Source organism: Pyrus communis, chromosome 16 (assembly GCF_963583255.1).
Source record: "Pyrus communis chromosome 16, drPyrComm1.1, whole genome shotgun sequence".
NCBI lineage: Eukaryota > Viridiplantae > Streptophyta > Magnoliopsida > Rosales > Rosaceae > Pyrus > Pyrus communis.
In genome coordinates this window covers 12,563,419-12,581,350 of record NC_084818.1, presented here as the reverse complement: position 1 = coordinate 12,581,350, position 17,932 = coordinate 12,563,419, and the positions used below count along the sequence as shown (strand labels likewise).

The window sequence follows — 17,932 nt, the reverse complement described above, 5'->3', positions numbered from 1 at the left end:
TCGCCACCCACACAATAAAAGACCTTTTAAATAATGAAATGAAAACATTAATGAATGGGAAAAGACCAAGTAAAGTCGCTGCCGAAGTAATAAAAAGAGAAGAAGAATTCAATTACGCATCCGATCTTTAGTTGAGGGATGCCAATGAATTGGGAAGGGGTGGATGGACTGAGTGAGAGTTTGTTTTCATTTTCATCTTTTAGTTTTAATAATCTTTTTTAATTTTTATATTCTAATATTTTGAAACTTTTAAACAGAAATTATATTCAATGTTTAACAAATGGCAAATTTTGAGTGGATGAGAGTGCCACTCAACAAAGTTTAGTGGCAAGCTAAGTCCCACATAAGTTTTTTTTAAAATAATTTAGCATAACAATAATAATAATAATAAGAAATTTTCTTTTATTGAATCGAGAAGGAGTGATAATTGGATATTCGCAAAAGGTCTATAATTTAGTTGGGGCTTTTTAACCAAAATAGTAATAAGATTTGCATAACTTCTCATTTTGGTTCATGAGATTTAAAATCAATATAATTGGTCCCTAAGTTTGTCCACCATCAATCATTTTGGTCATTCTGTGCAAAATTATGTTAAATAAGGATCAAAATGATAAATATATCATCAATTTAATACACAATAGGCTATAATGATTTGACAAAATAACGGACCGAGACTCAATCAAGAAAAACCATACCAAATTTGAAGTGCAAGAATTTTTGTTTTGTTTTGTTTTTTTATAAACAAATACTACTCTTACCACGTTTGTACAAAAAATATAATAAGTGTGTTTTCAAAATAATAATAATAATAATAAGTGTAGCTAATTTTAGAATCAACAGTACTAGAGGCACCACCGTATTACAAGAAGATTGAGGTGCCAACTGATGCAGTAATTTTAATTTTTTTGGTAAATAAATAATATTCAAAGTGGGCCTACACCAAACGATAGTGTTTGTAATAAAGCGTTTTCTAATGTGCGGACCCAGCTTTGCGGACTACACATGCGGATCGAATGTGCAAGAACAAGGATGATGCCTTCAAATTAGGTCTAGTATACCTTTCCCAAGGATGTATTGATAAGGGTAAAGAACAATGTTGATGTGATATTAATGTAGTCTTCTTATTTGGAAGTTTTGTCAAACTCAAGAAGAGTGTCCAAAAGCATATTCACTTGATTTTAATATACTCTTTTTCCCCACAAAGCAAGTTTTTTTATCACTTAGTATTAAGGTCTAGTGGTATTCTTCTGTATTTGTAAGTGAGAGGTCTTAATTTCAATTCTCGCCAAAGACGAATTTGAACTACATTATTGCTAGCTCATTGTGAAGTTAAGTTCATTCCTTTGCTAATAAATTAAATTAGAGTTAAAATTAAAACGTTAGTTTATTTTTGTTGGCTACATGATATAGTTTGTTAAAAAAATAACGAGGTTTTGATGAGACACTTGTCTTGGGCTAGTCATACCATTATGAGGTTGACTACTTTCGTTCCGTATGACATTTGTTTTTAACCTTATACATACTTCTCAAGTTTTTCTTTAGTCTAAAAGTTTTTCATCTACTTTAGGTTTTACTATAGCAAGGTTTTGAGAGTTTTGTGACCAGTGCATGCTTTCGTTAATTTGAGACTCGCATTCGCCCATTGTGTCGATGGCTTCATCAACTGATGTACTTCGTTCGCTGAAGATCTGATGTGAGATTGTGTTTGAGTATTTACACACTCGAGGGGGAGTGTTGCAGACCTATTAGATTCGAAATGTGATCGTGTAAATTCTAACTTATCTTGGGATCCTTGTGGGATTCTACTATATCTCTTAGATTATAAATCATTGTGTAATTCTAGAGAGACTAAATTTGGAGATTAAATTTGCAAACTAAATAATGTGTCACCAATAGGAATAAGCATGCTTATCAACGTTTAAATAATAAACCAATCATCAACTTTCATGTCCTTTAGTTTGCAAAATTGTATCTAAATTTAGTCTCTCTAGCATGACCCTATATTATTCTATTAGAATTGTAATCCTATTAGGATAAGAAATTTACATTCCCTACTACTATAAATATAAAATAATTATATTAAATAAGAGGAATTCGAATTAAGATATAAAAGAAAGAATATGTTGTTCGAACCAACTTGACTAAATAAAGGTACCACTAATTATAATCTTGTTAGTTAGTTCCTCGGACTTTGTAATATTATTCTTAAAAAAAAAAAAAACCTAATGAAAAAGACTTGAAAACTTTGAGTTTTAATCAAAATGACAAAGGATGTTGTAAGTGAATAGTACCATGAGTGACTTTTTAGAGTAAAAATATCATTTTCGTTAAAAATGAACAATACCGGAAGTGTTTCGTTAAAACTAATAAAAAAAAAAGATTAATGTTTGAGTGCAAAATGCAAAGATATAACTTTTAAGCTTTTATGGAGACGTAAAAAAAAGACTAGGCCCAATTACTTGAACTTAACCGGCCCAACTACAATTACGTAGGGGTCCGGCCGACCCGAACTCCAAGACCGGAGCTTCTCTTCTCTCTCAATGCGTCACTGGCCCGACTACCCGCCGCTTCCAAAACCATGGCGCCGACGCCCTGCTCCGAAACGCCGTCGTCTCCTTCTCCTTCTTCCTCAGAACTAGCATGGGGCACTAAGGTCTCAGACAAAGTGTTCTCACTCTACAACTCCCTCCCCAAGAAAGGTAAGCCTCAGGGCCGCGAAGTCACCGTCTTGGCCGCTTTCCTCCTCTCCTCCCCTTCTCAAGGTCCTCCCCTGACCCCCTCCATTTCTTTCCTCTTCGCGAATTTAATTTTCCTGCATTTTCCCGGAAACCAAACAGTGCTTTAAGTAACGGTTTCCATTTGCTCAGAGCTTGAAGTCGTCGCATTGGGAACTGGGACCAAATGCATCGGACGGTCACTGAGGAGTCCACACGGCGACGTCGTCAACGATTCCCACGCCGAGATTATATCTCGAAGATCTTGACTCAGGTTCTATTTTCATTTTTCCTCAAATTTTATTTTTCCTTAATTTGATTTAATTTGTATATTTAATTAGTTTTTAGTTGCTAATTTATAGAAATTGCTTTATGTTGCAAGCAATGCATCCAGATTATTTTGTAAGATGATAATAATACAGTGGGACATTGTGTTAATATGTTTTAGTTTGGATGCTTAGCTGAAAAGTTACCATTTTTCAGGGGGGAATTTGCATTTACCCTTGTTCTTAACTATATTTTGTTAACTATATATGTATCTCATATTTGTAATGTATGGTGCTTATTCGGGTACGCGGGTTTCGTGGTGGTAGGTTCTTCTATGCACAGATTCAATGTCTTTCCCAAATTTCTAGTAAGAAGAGTGATGACGATGAAAGCACGCAGATTCAAAACGGTGATGCCAAAAACTTGATTTTTGAATTGGACCCGGGTGGTGATGGCGAAAGAAAATACACAATGAAGAAGGATTGGAATTTGCACTTGTACATATCGCAACTACCATGTAATTTTCTGTTCATCTTGTTTTTGGTCTAATTAGACGTTAACTTATATCAGGAGGAACCTCAATTGTAGTTATACTGTTTATTGTTCTTGCAGGTGGGGTTGCTTCTCCGAGTTCAATGTCGTCTCCTCCAAAACATACTGCACCGAGAGAACGGGGTTCATCTTTGGACGAGCTTAATAATGCCATCTCAGGAGAGGCTCCACCAAAGACTAATGGTAGTGTAATTTTGAACCATTCTCTACTTTGTTTCCATTTTTTACCCCAATGCGGTGGGTTTAGTAAAAAGTATTTCTGTAGTGGTTTGTGGTGGTTTCCTTTCGAGAAAAGAATCATTGCACTTGATACGAAACTTAAGTGATGTAGCATCTGTATGTTGCTTCCATTTTCAGGTGATGCTTCACAACTAATTGGCTTGGTACAAAGAAATCCTGGTCGCGGTGATACAACATTATCAGTTAGTTGCTCTGACAAGATAGCCCGCTGGAATGTTGTTGGAGTTCAAGGTTTGTCGTTTGATCTGTTGTGTACTCCAGATACGGTTTCATTCAGTCGATCCTGGATATTCACAGCTTGACTTCTTCATGATTACTGGAAGTACTTAAATGGTTGGGCACTTCTAGTTATAATTAGTTGATGACCATTCACATTCTTATTCCTGGATCTTTGCTTTCATTCTTTCTGCAACCTGCATACCTTTCTTCGGCCACTGTTGGGCAATCCTGAAACTATAAAATGGTTTCTGTGGTTGATCAATTGAAACAAGCGTTGCATGATCGCGTTCTACCGTTATCAAATGAGCTGACGAGTCCTTTCCAAGTGAACCAGGTGAGTGAAATTTGTACTCTGTGATTTTGAAATTGAGAAGGTTATCATAAACGTGTGCACTAATGCTACTGGCAGCTCCAACACCATGAAAGGAATTTCAGCATTCTTAGACTGCTTTGACCACTTTAACATGCAGGTAATTTAATCCGACATGTTCCAACAAAGTTATCATGTAATTATTTGGTTACTAATTTCTTAATGCTTTACGTTTTTGGTACATGATTCTCTAATGTTCTGATTCTCAGGTATTTGATATGTTGGAATAAATCTGGTCTGCATGAAGTCATTCTTGGAACCACTGGAAGAAAGCAAGGAACCGCTGCCAAAGGGGCACGTTATCCATCAACTGAGTCATTATTGTGCAAGTAGGGTGATAAGCGTGATGCAACCTATATATAGAGAAGGCATTTATTACCATTTTCATATCGTTCTTATTGTTTGACAGAAAGCGGCTGTTGGAGATTTTCTTGTTTCTAAGACATGAATGCCCTATCAAAATCCCAGTGAATGAGACGTCTTATCAAGAAATCAAGGTACGGTCAATACTCCAGATACTGATTTGCAGACTTCTTTATATAATATTTTGTTGATCTAGGTGATTATGTAGTTTTGGGAATAGTCTTTACAAGTCATCAATAAATTCATGACATTAAACTATCAAAACCTGCTAAGTTGCACAAGTCGTTTAACAGGTCTGTGTGCTTTGATTACTTAGAAGTTCAAACTACGTACTGAGACCATTGTTCGCATGTAACTGCAAGATTAGTTGTTGCTTGTTGTGTAAAATGGTATGATCTACATAATTTTAGATATCTGTAGAAGTAATCTTCTGCTCAACATCTTTTAGTACAAAATTATGAATTAGTTATTGTTGACACTAAAAATTACAAAGCCTACGTGATATGCAGGCTGAGTAACTAATAAACTAACTACGTCATTCGGTTGATGCGGGGCGTGCCAACTCATCGGTCGAGGAGTAAAATTTATTGATGTTGCGTTGAGCACGTTGTTGACTTCTTGATCTTGCAACTGCGGCTGAGGAAGGAACACGTCTCGGCCTTCGGGTTCTCGAGCCTGAAGACAAGGCTGTTAGTTCTGCGAAGTTCACGAATCGTCGGCACCGGGTTCGGTCATGGTGATTATATTCGTAAGAGTATAAGCACGTTGAACTGACTCCAAATCGTACAGACACATGTACTCAAAAGAGATGTATGTCTTGATGGTAAATGTGGTTCGGCCGTCAGAATGCCGAACTCTGAAACTCACTTGTGAGTATCTAATCATAAAATCACTCGGCGTTCAATGTGCCAAATGTAGTAACTTGTAATACCTTACTTCCCCGAGAAGGCTCCTAAGATGACCTCTGCCGATAAGGATTCGGAAACCCTTCTCGACCGAGACTTGAATAGGTAACCAGTCGGCCTCGACGCAGTGCTGTTTATCCAAACTAAAGGTGCTCCTCAGTCGGCTGACAACAGTGCTGTTTATCCAAACTGAAGATGTTCACTAGTTGCCTTCACAGTTCTGTTTATCCAAACTGAAGATGTGTTGGCAGAAAAAGAAAATAAAAATCTCAAGATGTTTGAGAGGTTTGCGCAGGGCAATTTGTGTGTTGAATTGGAGAGCTTTGAATGATGCATTCTGCTCTCTATTTATAACAACAAATCCTCCTTAAGATCGAGTTGAAACCATATTCGGATTAGGACTTCTTATTCTGATCCAACCTTATCTCGACCAATCATACTCCTATTATGACTTTGAACTCACTCCCTTTTGAGGCTGTATTCATTTCCGGCCAAGAATCCTCATTGCATTAGGACCCCTTATCATACTAGGACTTCGACCCATCCGCTCTTATCCAAATCACTCCTTTTTGCCATAGGACTTGACCATCCTAACTGAGCGGTTTAGGACCACCAGACAGCCCATAGTACATTTGAAAAAGCTTTGGGCCGAATATAAACCTACGCATGGCCCAATAATATTATTTTGGGCCCAAACAGTTATATAATTACTGATGCTTATATATTGTGCAACAGCCAAACAATAGAGGGAAAAAGAAGTGCTTCTTAATTAACTGGATATCATTTCTTTTTCCATTAGCTAATTTTACCCTGTTGCTTCATGCAGGAAGGGGCACAGGAATACAATTTAACATCAAAACTTCTAAAAACAAGACCTCCCTTTAGTAATTGGCCATTGAAATCCCCACATTTTGAGGCATTCGCTGCCATGATACAGTAAGGTCAGTGCATATCAAGAAATAATAGTGGTTAGTGTGTGTGTATATTACGATCTTTGCACGATCTTTGTGAGTATATAATTATTTATGGTAATCAAGTGAAAAGTGACACAGATTGTTTGGAGGTTTCAGGAGTCAGGACATTAGCGGTTAGAAAATGACAGTTTCCGCACTCCAATGGCATAATACCGATGGAGTGGTTTGTGTTCGGACCAACAAAGGAGAGAGGTCATTGTGTCTCCCCTCGTTGCACCTTTCTGCATATCTCTTCTTGAAATAGCAGACTCGCAGTTAATATTTTGGTTCTATTGCTTATTACTGTGAATTGTGTGAATGCTTCTGTCTGCAGCAGCTGCGCAGCCTTTCTCGCAAACAACTCTTTAGTGCCAAACTGGCTGAGAGTTCGATCCTCCAGCTTTCATAACTGATCTTTTTGTTGATTAGAGAACTTCTGGAAGTGTTAGAATGGCTATTTGAACGGGCATGAAAATTAGCAGAACTTAAGAGCTGGAAGTGTATGTTATGTCGAAGGCCCGAAGAGCTCTGGTCTGTATTTTTTGCTGGACATGTCAAAACTACACGCCCAAGGCCGGCAATGCTGTGATTAAGGAACCGAAATATGAGTCCCTACTGCCTAGGGGGGGGCCCAAAGAAGCAAGGGATTTTGTAGGTTACGTACTTGTTACTCTTAGATTCACAAGTCATAAGGACTTGTACCTTTATAATCCCTTGACTTACTTTTAAGTTCCACACGGCAATTGTTGTGGTGGTGCGCCTAACTTGCATCCCCAGTCTGCACCTAGCGTGTACATTTTACAAAAGCTAGAAAACAAATTTAGAGATTTTGATAACCATTTTGTGTTTAATGTTATTTTTTTAATTATCTGTGATAAAGATAGAGGAAAGGAATATGAGGATAAATATGAACGAGCGAAGGGTGAAGGGAGGGAGAAACGAAGGATGATGCATGAGACAAACTTGGAAGTGAAATTAATTTAAATAGTTCTCAGTTTCTTACTTTTGGTTTCAATTTTGTGTACCACTTCATATTCATTTCTTTCTTGTCCATTATACCATTCTTCTTTTCTCAATTCAGATCCTTTCTGGATCTTTGTGTCCAGAGACGATGGACTAGAGAATCTGGATCGTTCAAGAGAGAGAAAGAGATTTGGGCCATCTAAAGTCTTAGTTTTGTGTGGGGTGCGTTTGTGGGATGAGTTAATGACGCATAACTCTAACAAGTAATCATATTATATATATATATATTACTAATAAAATCTAAATTACCTATTAATAAAATTCTCTTTGTCAACCAAGCATAGGTAAAAAGACAATTTGCCACTCAGTACTACAGTCTGGTGGTATTTCTTCTCACTTGGAAGTGAGAGGTCTTAGGTTCAAATCTCGTGGATGGCAAATTCGAAATCAAAGTAGGCTGCCTATTGTTTGGCTTAACTGAACTCCTTATCTCCTTAGTGCAAAAATATCGATGTACTTATAAAAAGACAATTTTACCCAAACTAATTTTTTTTCTTCCAAACTTCACTTACATATCAGCATAGCATCTCTAATATAAAAAAATAAAAATGAAAAAAATCACATTCTCTCTCCCTTGCACTCTCTTTTTTCTCTCAAACTACTTTCTTTCCATATTATGGTTTTTCTTCTTTATAAAAAATTTATATGTACGCATACATAAAATATAGAGTGAAGTGCCGCTTTAGTCTCTAAACTATCATCTCAGGGAAAATTAGGCTCCTGAATTATTTTTTGGGTAAAATAAGCCCCTAATTTCGTTCCTACTATTATATTCAAAGTTATTTTATTCAATTTTTCGTCAATTTAAGTCACTTGACAGACTTTATAGTGTAATACCGTCATTTTCTCGTCTATAAGCCCTTAACATTTCATATAGGTTGCAAATCTAACATCTAATTTACTCTTCAAAGTTAACTCCATGCACTATTTTTATGAAAAATTACCAATCTACCCTCCAATGTGTATCAAATGAAAGTAACGTTACTTAAATTGACAAAACATTGAATATAATAGTTTCAAATCTAATATTAGGGATGTAATTGGTAGATTTTTATAATTTAGTGACTAATTTTTCTAAAAAAATAATTTTAAGATATACTTAAGTGATAATTCAGAAACTATATTAGTAGTTTACTTTACAATATATAAAATGGTAAAATGGTATGAGTAATCCCACAATACACGTAATATGGCCAAAGGTGACACGATTTTTCTGGGCGCTGAAGTGGAGGAGGGTTTGGGGCCTCAAATTAGGAGGGGTGGGCCATGCGTGTTTAGTGTGTGCCGTAGAAGATCCGGTGGTCTGTTATCATACGGTAGAATTCCATCAACGCAATTTAAAATATCATGAAGGTTGTAAGAGAGTAGGCGTCAGTATAACTGTTTAGTAATATTTCTTTTTATTTGTAAGTAAGATGTTTTAAGTTTGAATCTTGTAGAGGGCAAATTCGATACCAAATTAGGTTGTTTACTGTGTGGCTTAGCTGAACTCTCCCTCCTCTTAAGGTAAAATATATCGTTGTACAATATATATATATATATATATATATATATATATATATATATATATATATATATCATGAAGGTTACAAGTTTTAAGCTATTGCCGCCTCCCTCTCTCCCAGATATCTGTGAGTCTGTGAGTATGGGAAAGGCTGAAAGCAAGACAACGCACACTCCACGACAATGTATACATACATGGATATTTGTGAGTCTGTGAGCCTGTGAGTCTGTGACTATGGGAACGGCTGAAAGCAAGACACCGCACATTCCACGACAATGTATACATACATGGATATTGCCTCCCATTTTTTCTTTGTGAGTCTGTGACTCCGGGAAAGGCTGAGAGCAACCTCTTCCAGTCGTACTTTGGAATCATAAAGTACAAACTACAAACCATGATGCACCAAATTAAGTGCATAATTAGTCGGTTCACGTTTTTCCTTAATTAATCTTCATTTCACGCTGGAGAGCTTGCGCAGTGATGGATAATTTGCATGGAAGCAACTGTTACTTGAATAAATAAATAAATAAATAATAGAGGAAGCAAAGCATGCATGCAAGCAATTCATCATATATACAGGAGAGTTAAAAACACACCCTTTCGGCCTTGATGCATGCATGCAACGTTGTTTCCCTACAATTTCCACTTTAACCGTCGCTATATTTCATCCCTTTTTCCAATTTTACTCATCATCCTTGTAAATGATCAAGGTTAACTTATGATGATATATAATCGATAACAATTACGTCAACAACTTTCTAAACTTCTTCTTCAGAGATTTTTTTTTTCATTTAAAAACCATATATATCCCCTTTTGAACTACAAGACAATTATTATTATAATATTTCTATTCTTTTCTGTCAAAGTAAACGATACAATTAGTTAATTTTCTACTTAATTAATAAACTTAATTACTGTAACATGTTTGATTTAATTGAGTAGTTTGTCATCTGTAATTATCTGACTCCCTTTGTTTATTTAAGTATATATTTAATAAACTTTATTACCGCAAATTGTCCCAGTAGGTCACGGTAGCAGCGTACCTTATCCATCCACTGGATTAAATGAGGACTGTTGAAATATAGATATATATATATATATATATATATATATATATATATATATGTAGGATAAAAATTCTTAGATGGTTTAGGTCAATAATGAAAATTAGGCCATAACGGCGGAGGGTGTTCCATTTTCGAAGATTGATAAAACACGCAACCCCTTGACCAACTTGGTCCATAGTTAGGCCGAAGACCTTATAGGCTTTGGAGACTTTTCTTCAAAAATTAGGGAGTCCTTCATGCGGAGATGGTGGCATAAAACGAGAATTATGAAAGTAAGACACAGCACATTCTGCGATAATGTAAAAATACATGGTAAGTGCAAAGTATGTATATGTATAGTTTTCTTGCCAAACAAATGTTGTCAATTGTTAATATATATACACACACACACACACACGAGTTTTCTTGCCAAACAATATATAAGTTGTTATGGTGGCAGAAAACCTATATGAGTTGCTATATGGGCCCTTGTTTGACTGGACGGTCTAAATTGATAGTCTGACAATATAAATAATAAGGGGGTGTATTCAATTGAGAATTTAAAAGACTTTAATGGATTTATAAATCCATGGATTTTTCTGGAGTTTAATTGATTTGTAGAGATTCCATATAAAATTTTGATTCAATTCTCTCGAAATCTTATGGGGAGAGGTGAGATTTGTGGATGATTAAAATACACTACGAAATCTCTTCAATTCCCTCTAATTCCTCAACTTTCTCAAATTCTTTAAAATCAATTTCTAATTGAATACACCTGGAATGTTATAAACTTCTTTAAAATCCTAATTAAATACACCCAGATTTCTAAGGATTTTAATAAACTATCTTAAAATTCTAATTGAATACACCTTGAATTTCAGAGAATCACTTAAAATCCTGATTGAATACCTCTAGATTCATTAAAAGAATTAAAATCCCTCAAAATTCCAATTGAATACACCCCCCTAAATATCTGATAAGATCGAGAAGAAGCTAGATAGCAAGGCCAAGGACTTGTAATTGAAGTTCTCATAGACTTGACTATATAGCATAGAAGTACAGGAGGCCTCCTCAAGGTGGCTTGGACGATAGCTTGAAGCATAAACATGAAGAGGAACAATCGGAAGCATTTGTATGAGTTGTTGGATGGGTCAGGATTGCATCGGCATTTTATAGGAACAAGTTGGAGGCCATTGCAGAAGAGAAGTGCAATAGCTTCTTTAATCTTCTTCCTGTTGTTGCTGCTTTTGTGTGTTGCTGCGTTGTTATCTGCTGGCTGGATTGATACTGTAAGTTCAATGAACTCAAAATGCTAGATTATACATAAAGTTTGAATAAAGGAATTCTAGTTTGTCACAGGGTATGTTTATTATCTTCTATATTTTGTTACTTTAAATAAGACTATTTATAACAAAAATTCTAAACTAAAGAAAAACATATCGAAGGTATTTATCAACCACCTTACTTGAAGTGGATCCATATATTGCAGAGGTGGTCAGAAAATGTAGTCTGGAAAATAATAACGCTACTATACATAAGGGCTTGGTCGTTAGACGACTATTGTAGTCTTACTCTCTTCTCACTTAGCACGAGTGGAAAAAACTAAGATTTCCAAAGTTTGGTCATAGAAATACAATAATAGTTTACTTCCTTGTTGTTCAGAGCAATTAGAAAGAACCAACTTCAAACTCCAGATGGAGTGTTTAATCTTTTTACTTCTCTAATATTTAATTTTATTTTTTGGTACCTTTGCATTTCACATAAAAGATTCTTTTGTATCAAAATTTCGCATTATACTAACGTGTAAAATACTTTCATCACTTCTCTCTTTCTCAGAGAAAGTTTATATTTTCAGGTACTTATTCTAACGAATCAATCATACCCACAAAAGAAACCCCAAAAAGAACTGAATTCCCTCTGCAGTGTACCAAAGGAATTAATGTAACACAAACTTGTCCAAGAACCTACCCTACCACACACAACCCCACAAATCCTAACCGTCCATCAAACCTCACATGCCCGTCACACTTCCGATGGATCCATGAAGATCTAAGACCATGGAAAGGGACGGGAATCACAAGGGACATGATAGAGCGGGCCCGAAAGACTGCGCATTTTAGGCTTGTGATCGTGGACGGAAAGGCCTACATAGAGAAGTACAGACAATCCATACAAACTAGGGACATGTTCACGTTATGGGGCATTTTACAGCTTCTGAGGGTTTACCCTGGTAGATTGCCAGACTTGGAGCTCATGTTTGACTGCGATGATCGGCCTGTCGTCCGATCAAAGGACTTTCAGGGGCCTAATGTTGGCCCGCCACCGGTGTTTCGATATTGTGCAGATGAGGAGAGCTTGGACATTGTGTTTCCAGATTGGTCCTTTTGGGGCTGGTAAAATTGCTTATGTCTCACTCTTACAAATATATAGTGTTTTTCATGTGAAATGCCCTTTGTTTTTGTTTCTTTGTTTATTTGAAGGAACCATATGTTACACATGGAATCTTGCAAACTCTTCTTTTAATTTTGGCAGGGCTGAGATCAACATAAAACCATGGAGAAGTTTATTGCCAAGCATAAAAGAAGGCAATAAAAGAACAAAGTGGAAGGACAGGATCCCCTATGCTTACTGGAAAGGTAACCCTCATGTGGCTCCAGCCAGAAAGGACCTTCTCAAATGCAATGTCTCAGAAAAAAATGACTGGAATACACGCCTATATATACAGGTAAATTTCTCTATATATACACAAACATAACTTCCTAATGTATTAGTTTGTGTACTTTCTCGTACCCAAATTAATCTCAGAAACTGTTTACTTTCGTATAATAGATAACACTGCATGTTTCTATTTGTTATTTTAATTTTCAGGATTGGGAGAAAGAATCTAAACAAGGGTACAAGCAATCCAACTTGGAAGACCAGTGCAAGCATAGGTAGTTTTCGATATCTTTTCATTTGAAGTTCCACTTATTAACAACTTAAAACTTTCTTCCTTTTTGCTGTGTTGTACTGATATATAGAGCTTAATTTGGTTTGCACAGGTATAAAATTTATGTAGAAGGATGGGCATGGTCTGTAAGTGAAAAATACATCATGGCATGCAATTCTATGACGCTGTATGTAAAGCCTCGGTACTACGATTTCTTTATGAGAGGTATGACGCCATTGCAGCATTACTGGCCTATTAGGGACAACAGCAAGTGCACTTCTCTTAAGTTCGCGGTGGAATGGGGCAATAATCACACAGACAAGGTTATATACCTCTGTCTATGTCCTAGTAAAACTTCAAGCATACGATGAAATTATATGTATTTTTTGTGAAACAATAGGGCATGTTATGTTGCATACTGTGAATTTGAATTGTAGGTTCATGAAATTAACATTTTTGGTATCTTGTAAATATGGCAGGTGCAGGAAATTGGGGAGGCAGCTAGCAAATTCATACAAGAAGATCTAAAGATGGACTATGTGTACGATTACATGTTTCATGTGATAAATGAATATGCAAAGCTCTTGCAATTCAAACCGACTATACCTCCCAGTGCAGTGGAGGTATGCTCAGAAACAATGGCATGTGCTGCAAATGGTACATGGAAGAACTTCATGGTGGAGTCCATGGTGAAGTATCCTAGTGATGAACTGCCATGCACTCTGCCTCCTCCATACGATTCTCCGGCTCTTCGTAATTTTCTTGAGAGAAAGGCTAATTCAACTAGGCAAGTAGAAGTTTGGGAAGATGAATACTGGAAAAGTAGAAATAAAACGCAATAGAACCTTTTCCAATGTCTCCTGTTGTGCATTTTCTATGCGTTCCGTAGGCTATGACTTGTAATTTTATGTCCTAGACCTAAATGAAGAGATTTGAACATAAGATTCCAAGTAACTTTGCTGATTAATATCCACTTAAAGTTTTGTCCTTACACGATCATTTAGTTGACTGACAGTCTTCACAGAGAATGTTCTGAATTCAAATCTCATAGGCGACAGTTATATCAAAGAAGGTTTTATCCTTGATTTTGGCTAAACAACACTCCCCTTAAAGTTGATAGGGAATTTTAAACACACCCTAACAATATTTTCCTCAAGTCTCAAATACGGAAAAATCCCAAAGATAAGTTTACACCAAATACCTTGCCACTTAGTACATCTAGTGATATTCCTCTTCACTTGTAAGTGAGAGGTCTTAGGTTTGATTCTCTCTAAAGGCAAGGTTCTGAAAGACGCTAGACGCTAGACGCTAGTTGGGCAATGGGTTGGGGCCTAGCGCCTAGGCAGGGCCTAAGTGGGCGCTTAGGTGGACTAAATGAATTTAAGTAAATCTATTATATTTCGTTTAAATAAGTGTCTTCTTATACTTAAAATATTTATAATTTCACCTTAAACTTAAAAATAAAATGACATATATATTATGAAGTATTGGAACGTAATGAAAACACGGGTTGTGTGTTCATTTAAGTAAGCAACAAGTCTCTTACAATTTATTGAAAAAAATAAAATGCAAAGTGAAAGTTATCTATTTTCTGTCTAAGTAAGTCACAACCTAGGCGGGTTTGGACGGATGCTTAGATAATCTAGGAGGGCACCTCAGCAGGTCTAGGGCCCATTTCTTAATTTTTAAACACCTAGGCATTAATCGAGGTGGTGGTCAACCCATTGTGAGGTTTAACCCACTTCCCTCAACCTCTTTAGTGTAGATAAAATCGTATGCTTAAAAAAAAAAAGTTTACACCAAATATCTTAAGTGATATTATCCTTTGGTAAGAGAACATAACAAACTCTGACATACACCAATACAGTAGAGGAATGTATCAATCAAATTAAGTTTTAGATCTGAATAAACAGCTGATCTGAAAATAAAGTAATTAATTTAAAATAACTCACACGACTAGGAAAATTGAAAGACAGATCATATGACGAAGTGATGGACCAATGCTTTACAGGAATGTTTAGAGCGCCCGCCCTTTTATGATATCCAAGCTCATCTCACTAGGATCTGTTGCCTGCAACTCCACTTGAATGCCTTCCAACTCCCTCTTGAATCTGTCCTTGGAGCTTGCATAAAGCATCTTACTTCTCACCCTTGATGTATCTGGTGCCCTATATATGTACATCCACAAGAAGCCGATAAAATGGTCTATAGCTTTCATTAATCAGTTCTAGTACTTTTTCTTTACTTTTAAGGAATTTGATTGTCAACAATGGGTGTTTGAAGACTACGGTTCTCTTGTTAGATATCTCTGACATGTTATTCCTACGAAATGATATCAATTAGAGCCTTAATTCTACCAAGATTCTTCCTAACATCAGTTCAGTTTTAACTTTTAGCCTAACAATCATAGTACACAATATGTCGCGTCTGATAAGAAAACATCTCTATTACGTCGTGTTACGCAAATATACACATAATGAGCCATACATAACACAAGCAACTTAAGTAAAATCAATTTGTATACTTTTGTCTTTTGTTTTTTTTTTTTTTTTTTAAGAGAAAAAAAAATCAATTTGCATACTAACCATGCAATGAAGAATATTTTGCTTTTCTGGCAGTTCTCATTGGTTGTAAAATCAAAATCATAGACGGCATAGCGGCACTCATCGGCAGGCATGGAGGCACTGAAATCATCGTAGCTTTCATCAGGACCTCCAAGCTTCTCTACAATCACCTGTTGTATCTTCTCCTCGATCTTGAACACAATAAATCGGAAATTTCTCTTCGCTTTTAGTTCTAAGAACTTGAGCTTACAATCATCATGCACAGCCATTCCAGACGCCGCGTTTGCCTACCCATCAATGTCACCGAAAATTAAAATAGTCTAACAGCATAATTGATTAGATTTTTGTAAGTCACAGTACAGTTTGTTTGGAACTGTGCGGTCCTAGAACAATTTAGCAACATAACATGTCAGATTATATGATAATCATAGAACAGTTTAACAACATAACATGTCAGGCTATTTAGCTAGCGAGAAAGATGTGTACGTCCCAAACATTATGATCATTGGAAAACAAGATAGATCAAGAGATTTGGAAAATGTTGAATTATGCCTGAAATTTCCCACATTAATGGGTCCAAAGAAAATGAAAACAGTTCCATAGCATCACAATTCGGAGGTAGAAAAAGATTTGATATGTGATAATATTAAGAAAACAAATCATCACAGATCTTCTACTCTAGCCAATAACTTTTATGATTTAGGGCTGGTTTAGTATTGCTATGCTTTGAAAAAAAACTGTTTCTGCCGCGAGAATAAGCTCATTTTTGCTGCTTCACATTTTCAGTTTTTTTTTTTATACCTATTTTTTTATAAAAGCACCTCAGTACCAAACCAGTACTTAATCACGCATACATTTCCATAATTACCTTCACAGAAAGAAAAAAAAAATTAGCTGCAGAGGACCATGCTTACCATATTGATCTTCTATAGGAGATGAACCTTGTGCAATGAGAAAAGAAAATGCAGATAAAAGAGAAAGGTGCGACAGATATGCAAAAATCTCTGATTTTGATAACTGCATGGGAAAGTGAGTTTGGAAGGAAAAGAAAGGCAGGGGAGAAGAGATTTTTGTGGGAGAAAATGGGGGTCGGTATTTTCTTGGGATTTTATTTTTATCTTAGTTAGGCTGATTACGTCAAATAAGTTCATGTTGCCACGTCAAAGGGAGCATTTGGATGCCTTTTTGGCCAATAATTAAATGTGATTAAGATTTATAATCAAAGGGTTACATTGTTTGGGCGTTTTGACCGTGTGTTCATCTCCCATATTAAGATTTCTGGAACCTTGGTCTTCCATGTACTTCGCAATTCAGTTATGTTTTTAGAGGTGGCCAATATGGGGATCCAACTAGGGTTTGAAGCTGCATGAGTCATGAGTTATTAACTTTAAGGATAAATTACACAAAAATACCTTAATTATGGGTCGAATCACAATTTCATACATCATGTTTTAAAAATTACAATGTCATACCTCATTTACGAATTTATTGCAATGTCAAACCATATCAGTTTTTCTGTCAATTTTTCTGTTAAATATTGACGTGACTTGAGGTGGAATCCACTTCCTAGCCCAATTTGATTAAAATTTTAATTAAATATTATTTAAAAAAAATCATTTAAATATTTTTATAAAAATTGTGGAACATCATCAGCCTCACCCTTTTCCCCGACGACATCGGCCTCGCAGCCACTCCTTCGACTCCCCCTCCCTCTGTTGCTCTCCTACCTTCACCACCACCTACCTTCACCTCCTTCATACATATATTTTCCTTGTTCCCGGTGTTATTTCCGTCAAACAACAAAAAAATCCCCAAATGTCCATGTAACGACCCCCTCTCTCTTCATTTTTCCTAAATCCTCGCCACACTTGTAGCACACAAAGTCTCAACGGAAAGTAGCTCCATCCGCCGTGGAAAACGGCGACTCAGTTGAAAAACTTGACCAGCTGCTCCTCTCCTCCGCCGTCTGCAACAGCGAGGATGTGGGCCCCTTCGTTTGCAAGGCCTTCACTTTCGGGAAGCCTGAGACGTGCTCCAACATCTCTAACACTTCTCCCGATCCAAGGAGTCAGAAATCGAGGAGGTTTGCAAGGTCCATTATCAAGACTGCCCTCCCTCTGTTGCTCTTCAACTTCACTCCAATTAGTTGATCCAAAGCATTTATTATTACACATATTTGATTTTAGTAGGGGTGGGCGTGGTGCGGTTTCAAGTGAAATTACAACCGAAATCGAAACTTTTTGCAGTGCGGTTCGGTGTGGTTTTGAAGCCAAAACCGAAATG

The 17,932-nt window shown here is 36.4% G+C and overlaps 2 protein-coding genes and 1 pseudogene across 2 annotated transcripts; 2 read left to right on the top strand and 1 right to left on the bottom strand.

Annotated features, from left to right (window-relative positions):
• The first annotated feature begins 2,575 nt into the window (after positions 1-2,575).
• Positions 2,576-7,877, top strand: LOC137720935 (tRNA-specific adenosine deaminase TAD1-like; annotated as a pseudogene).
• Positions 7,878-10,769: 2,892 nt separating this feature from the next.
• Positions 10,770-14,068, top strand: LOC137720934 (uncharacterized). Its single transcript, XM_068460054.1, has 6 exons — positions 10,770-11,445; positions 11,993-12,549; positions 12,689-12,881; positions 13,025-13,089; positions 13,198-13,408; positions 13,565-14,068. The coding sequence occupies exons 1-6, from the start codon at positions 11,263-11,265 to the stop codon at positions 13,925-13,927; spliced, it is 1,572 nt and encodes a 523-aa protein (XP_068316155.1). The 5' UTR covers positions 10,770-11,262; the 3' UTR covers positions 13,928-14,068.
• An 879-nt stretch (positions 14,069-14,947) lies between these two features.
• Positions 14,948-15,931, bottom strand: LOC137721425 (actin-depolymerizing factor 1-like). The gene is made up of 2 exons (XM_068460516.1): positions 15,671-15,931; positions 14,948-15,253 (listed from the first exon to the last, which is right to left on the bottom strand). The coding sequence occupies exons 1-2, from the start codon at positions 15,916-15,918 to the stop codon at positions 15,103-15,105; spliced, it is 399 nt and encodes a 132-aa protein (XP_068316617.1). The 5' UTR covers positions 15,919-15,931; the 3' UTR covers positions 14,948-15,102.
• Positions 15,932-17,932: the final 2,001 nt, after the last annotated feature.

Coding starts and splice junctions, on each gene's coding strand:
- LOC137721425 (XM_068460516.1), bottom strand. CDS start 15,918: ATGGCTGTGCATGATGATTGTAAGCTCAAGTTCTTAGAACTAAAAGCG. Junction 15,254..15,670: donor AAAATATTCTTCATTGCATG/GTTAGTATGCAA, acceptor GTACATATATAG/GGCACCAGATACATCAAGGG.
- LOC137720934 (XM_068460054.1), top strand. CDS start 11,263: ATGAAGAGGAACAATCGGAAGCATTTGTATGAGTTGTTGGATGGGTCA. Junction 12,882..13,024: donor ATACACGCCTATATATACAG/GTAAATTTCTCT, acceptor TTTAATTTTCAG/GATTGGGAGAAAGAATCTAA. Junction 13,409..13,564: donor GCAATAATCACACAGACAAG/GTTATATACCTC, acceptor TAAATATGGCAG/GTGCAGGAAATTGGGGAGGC.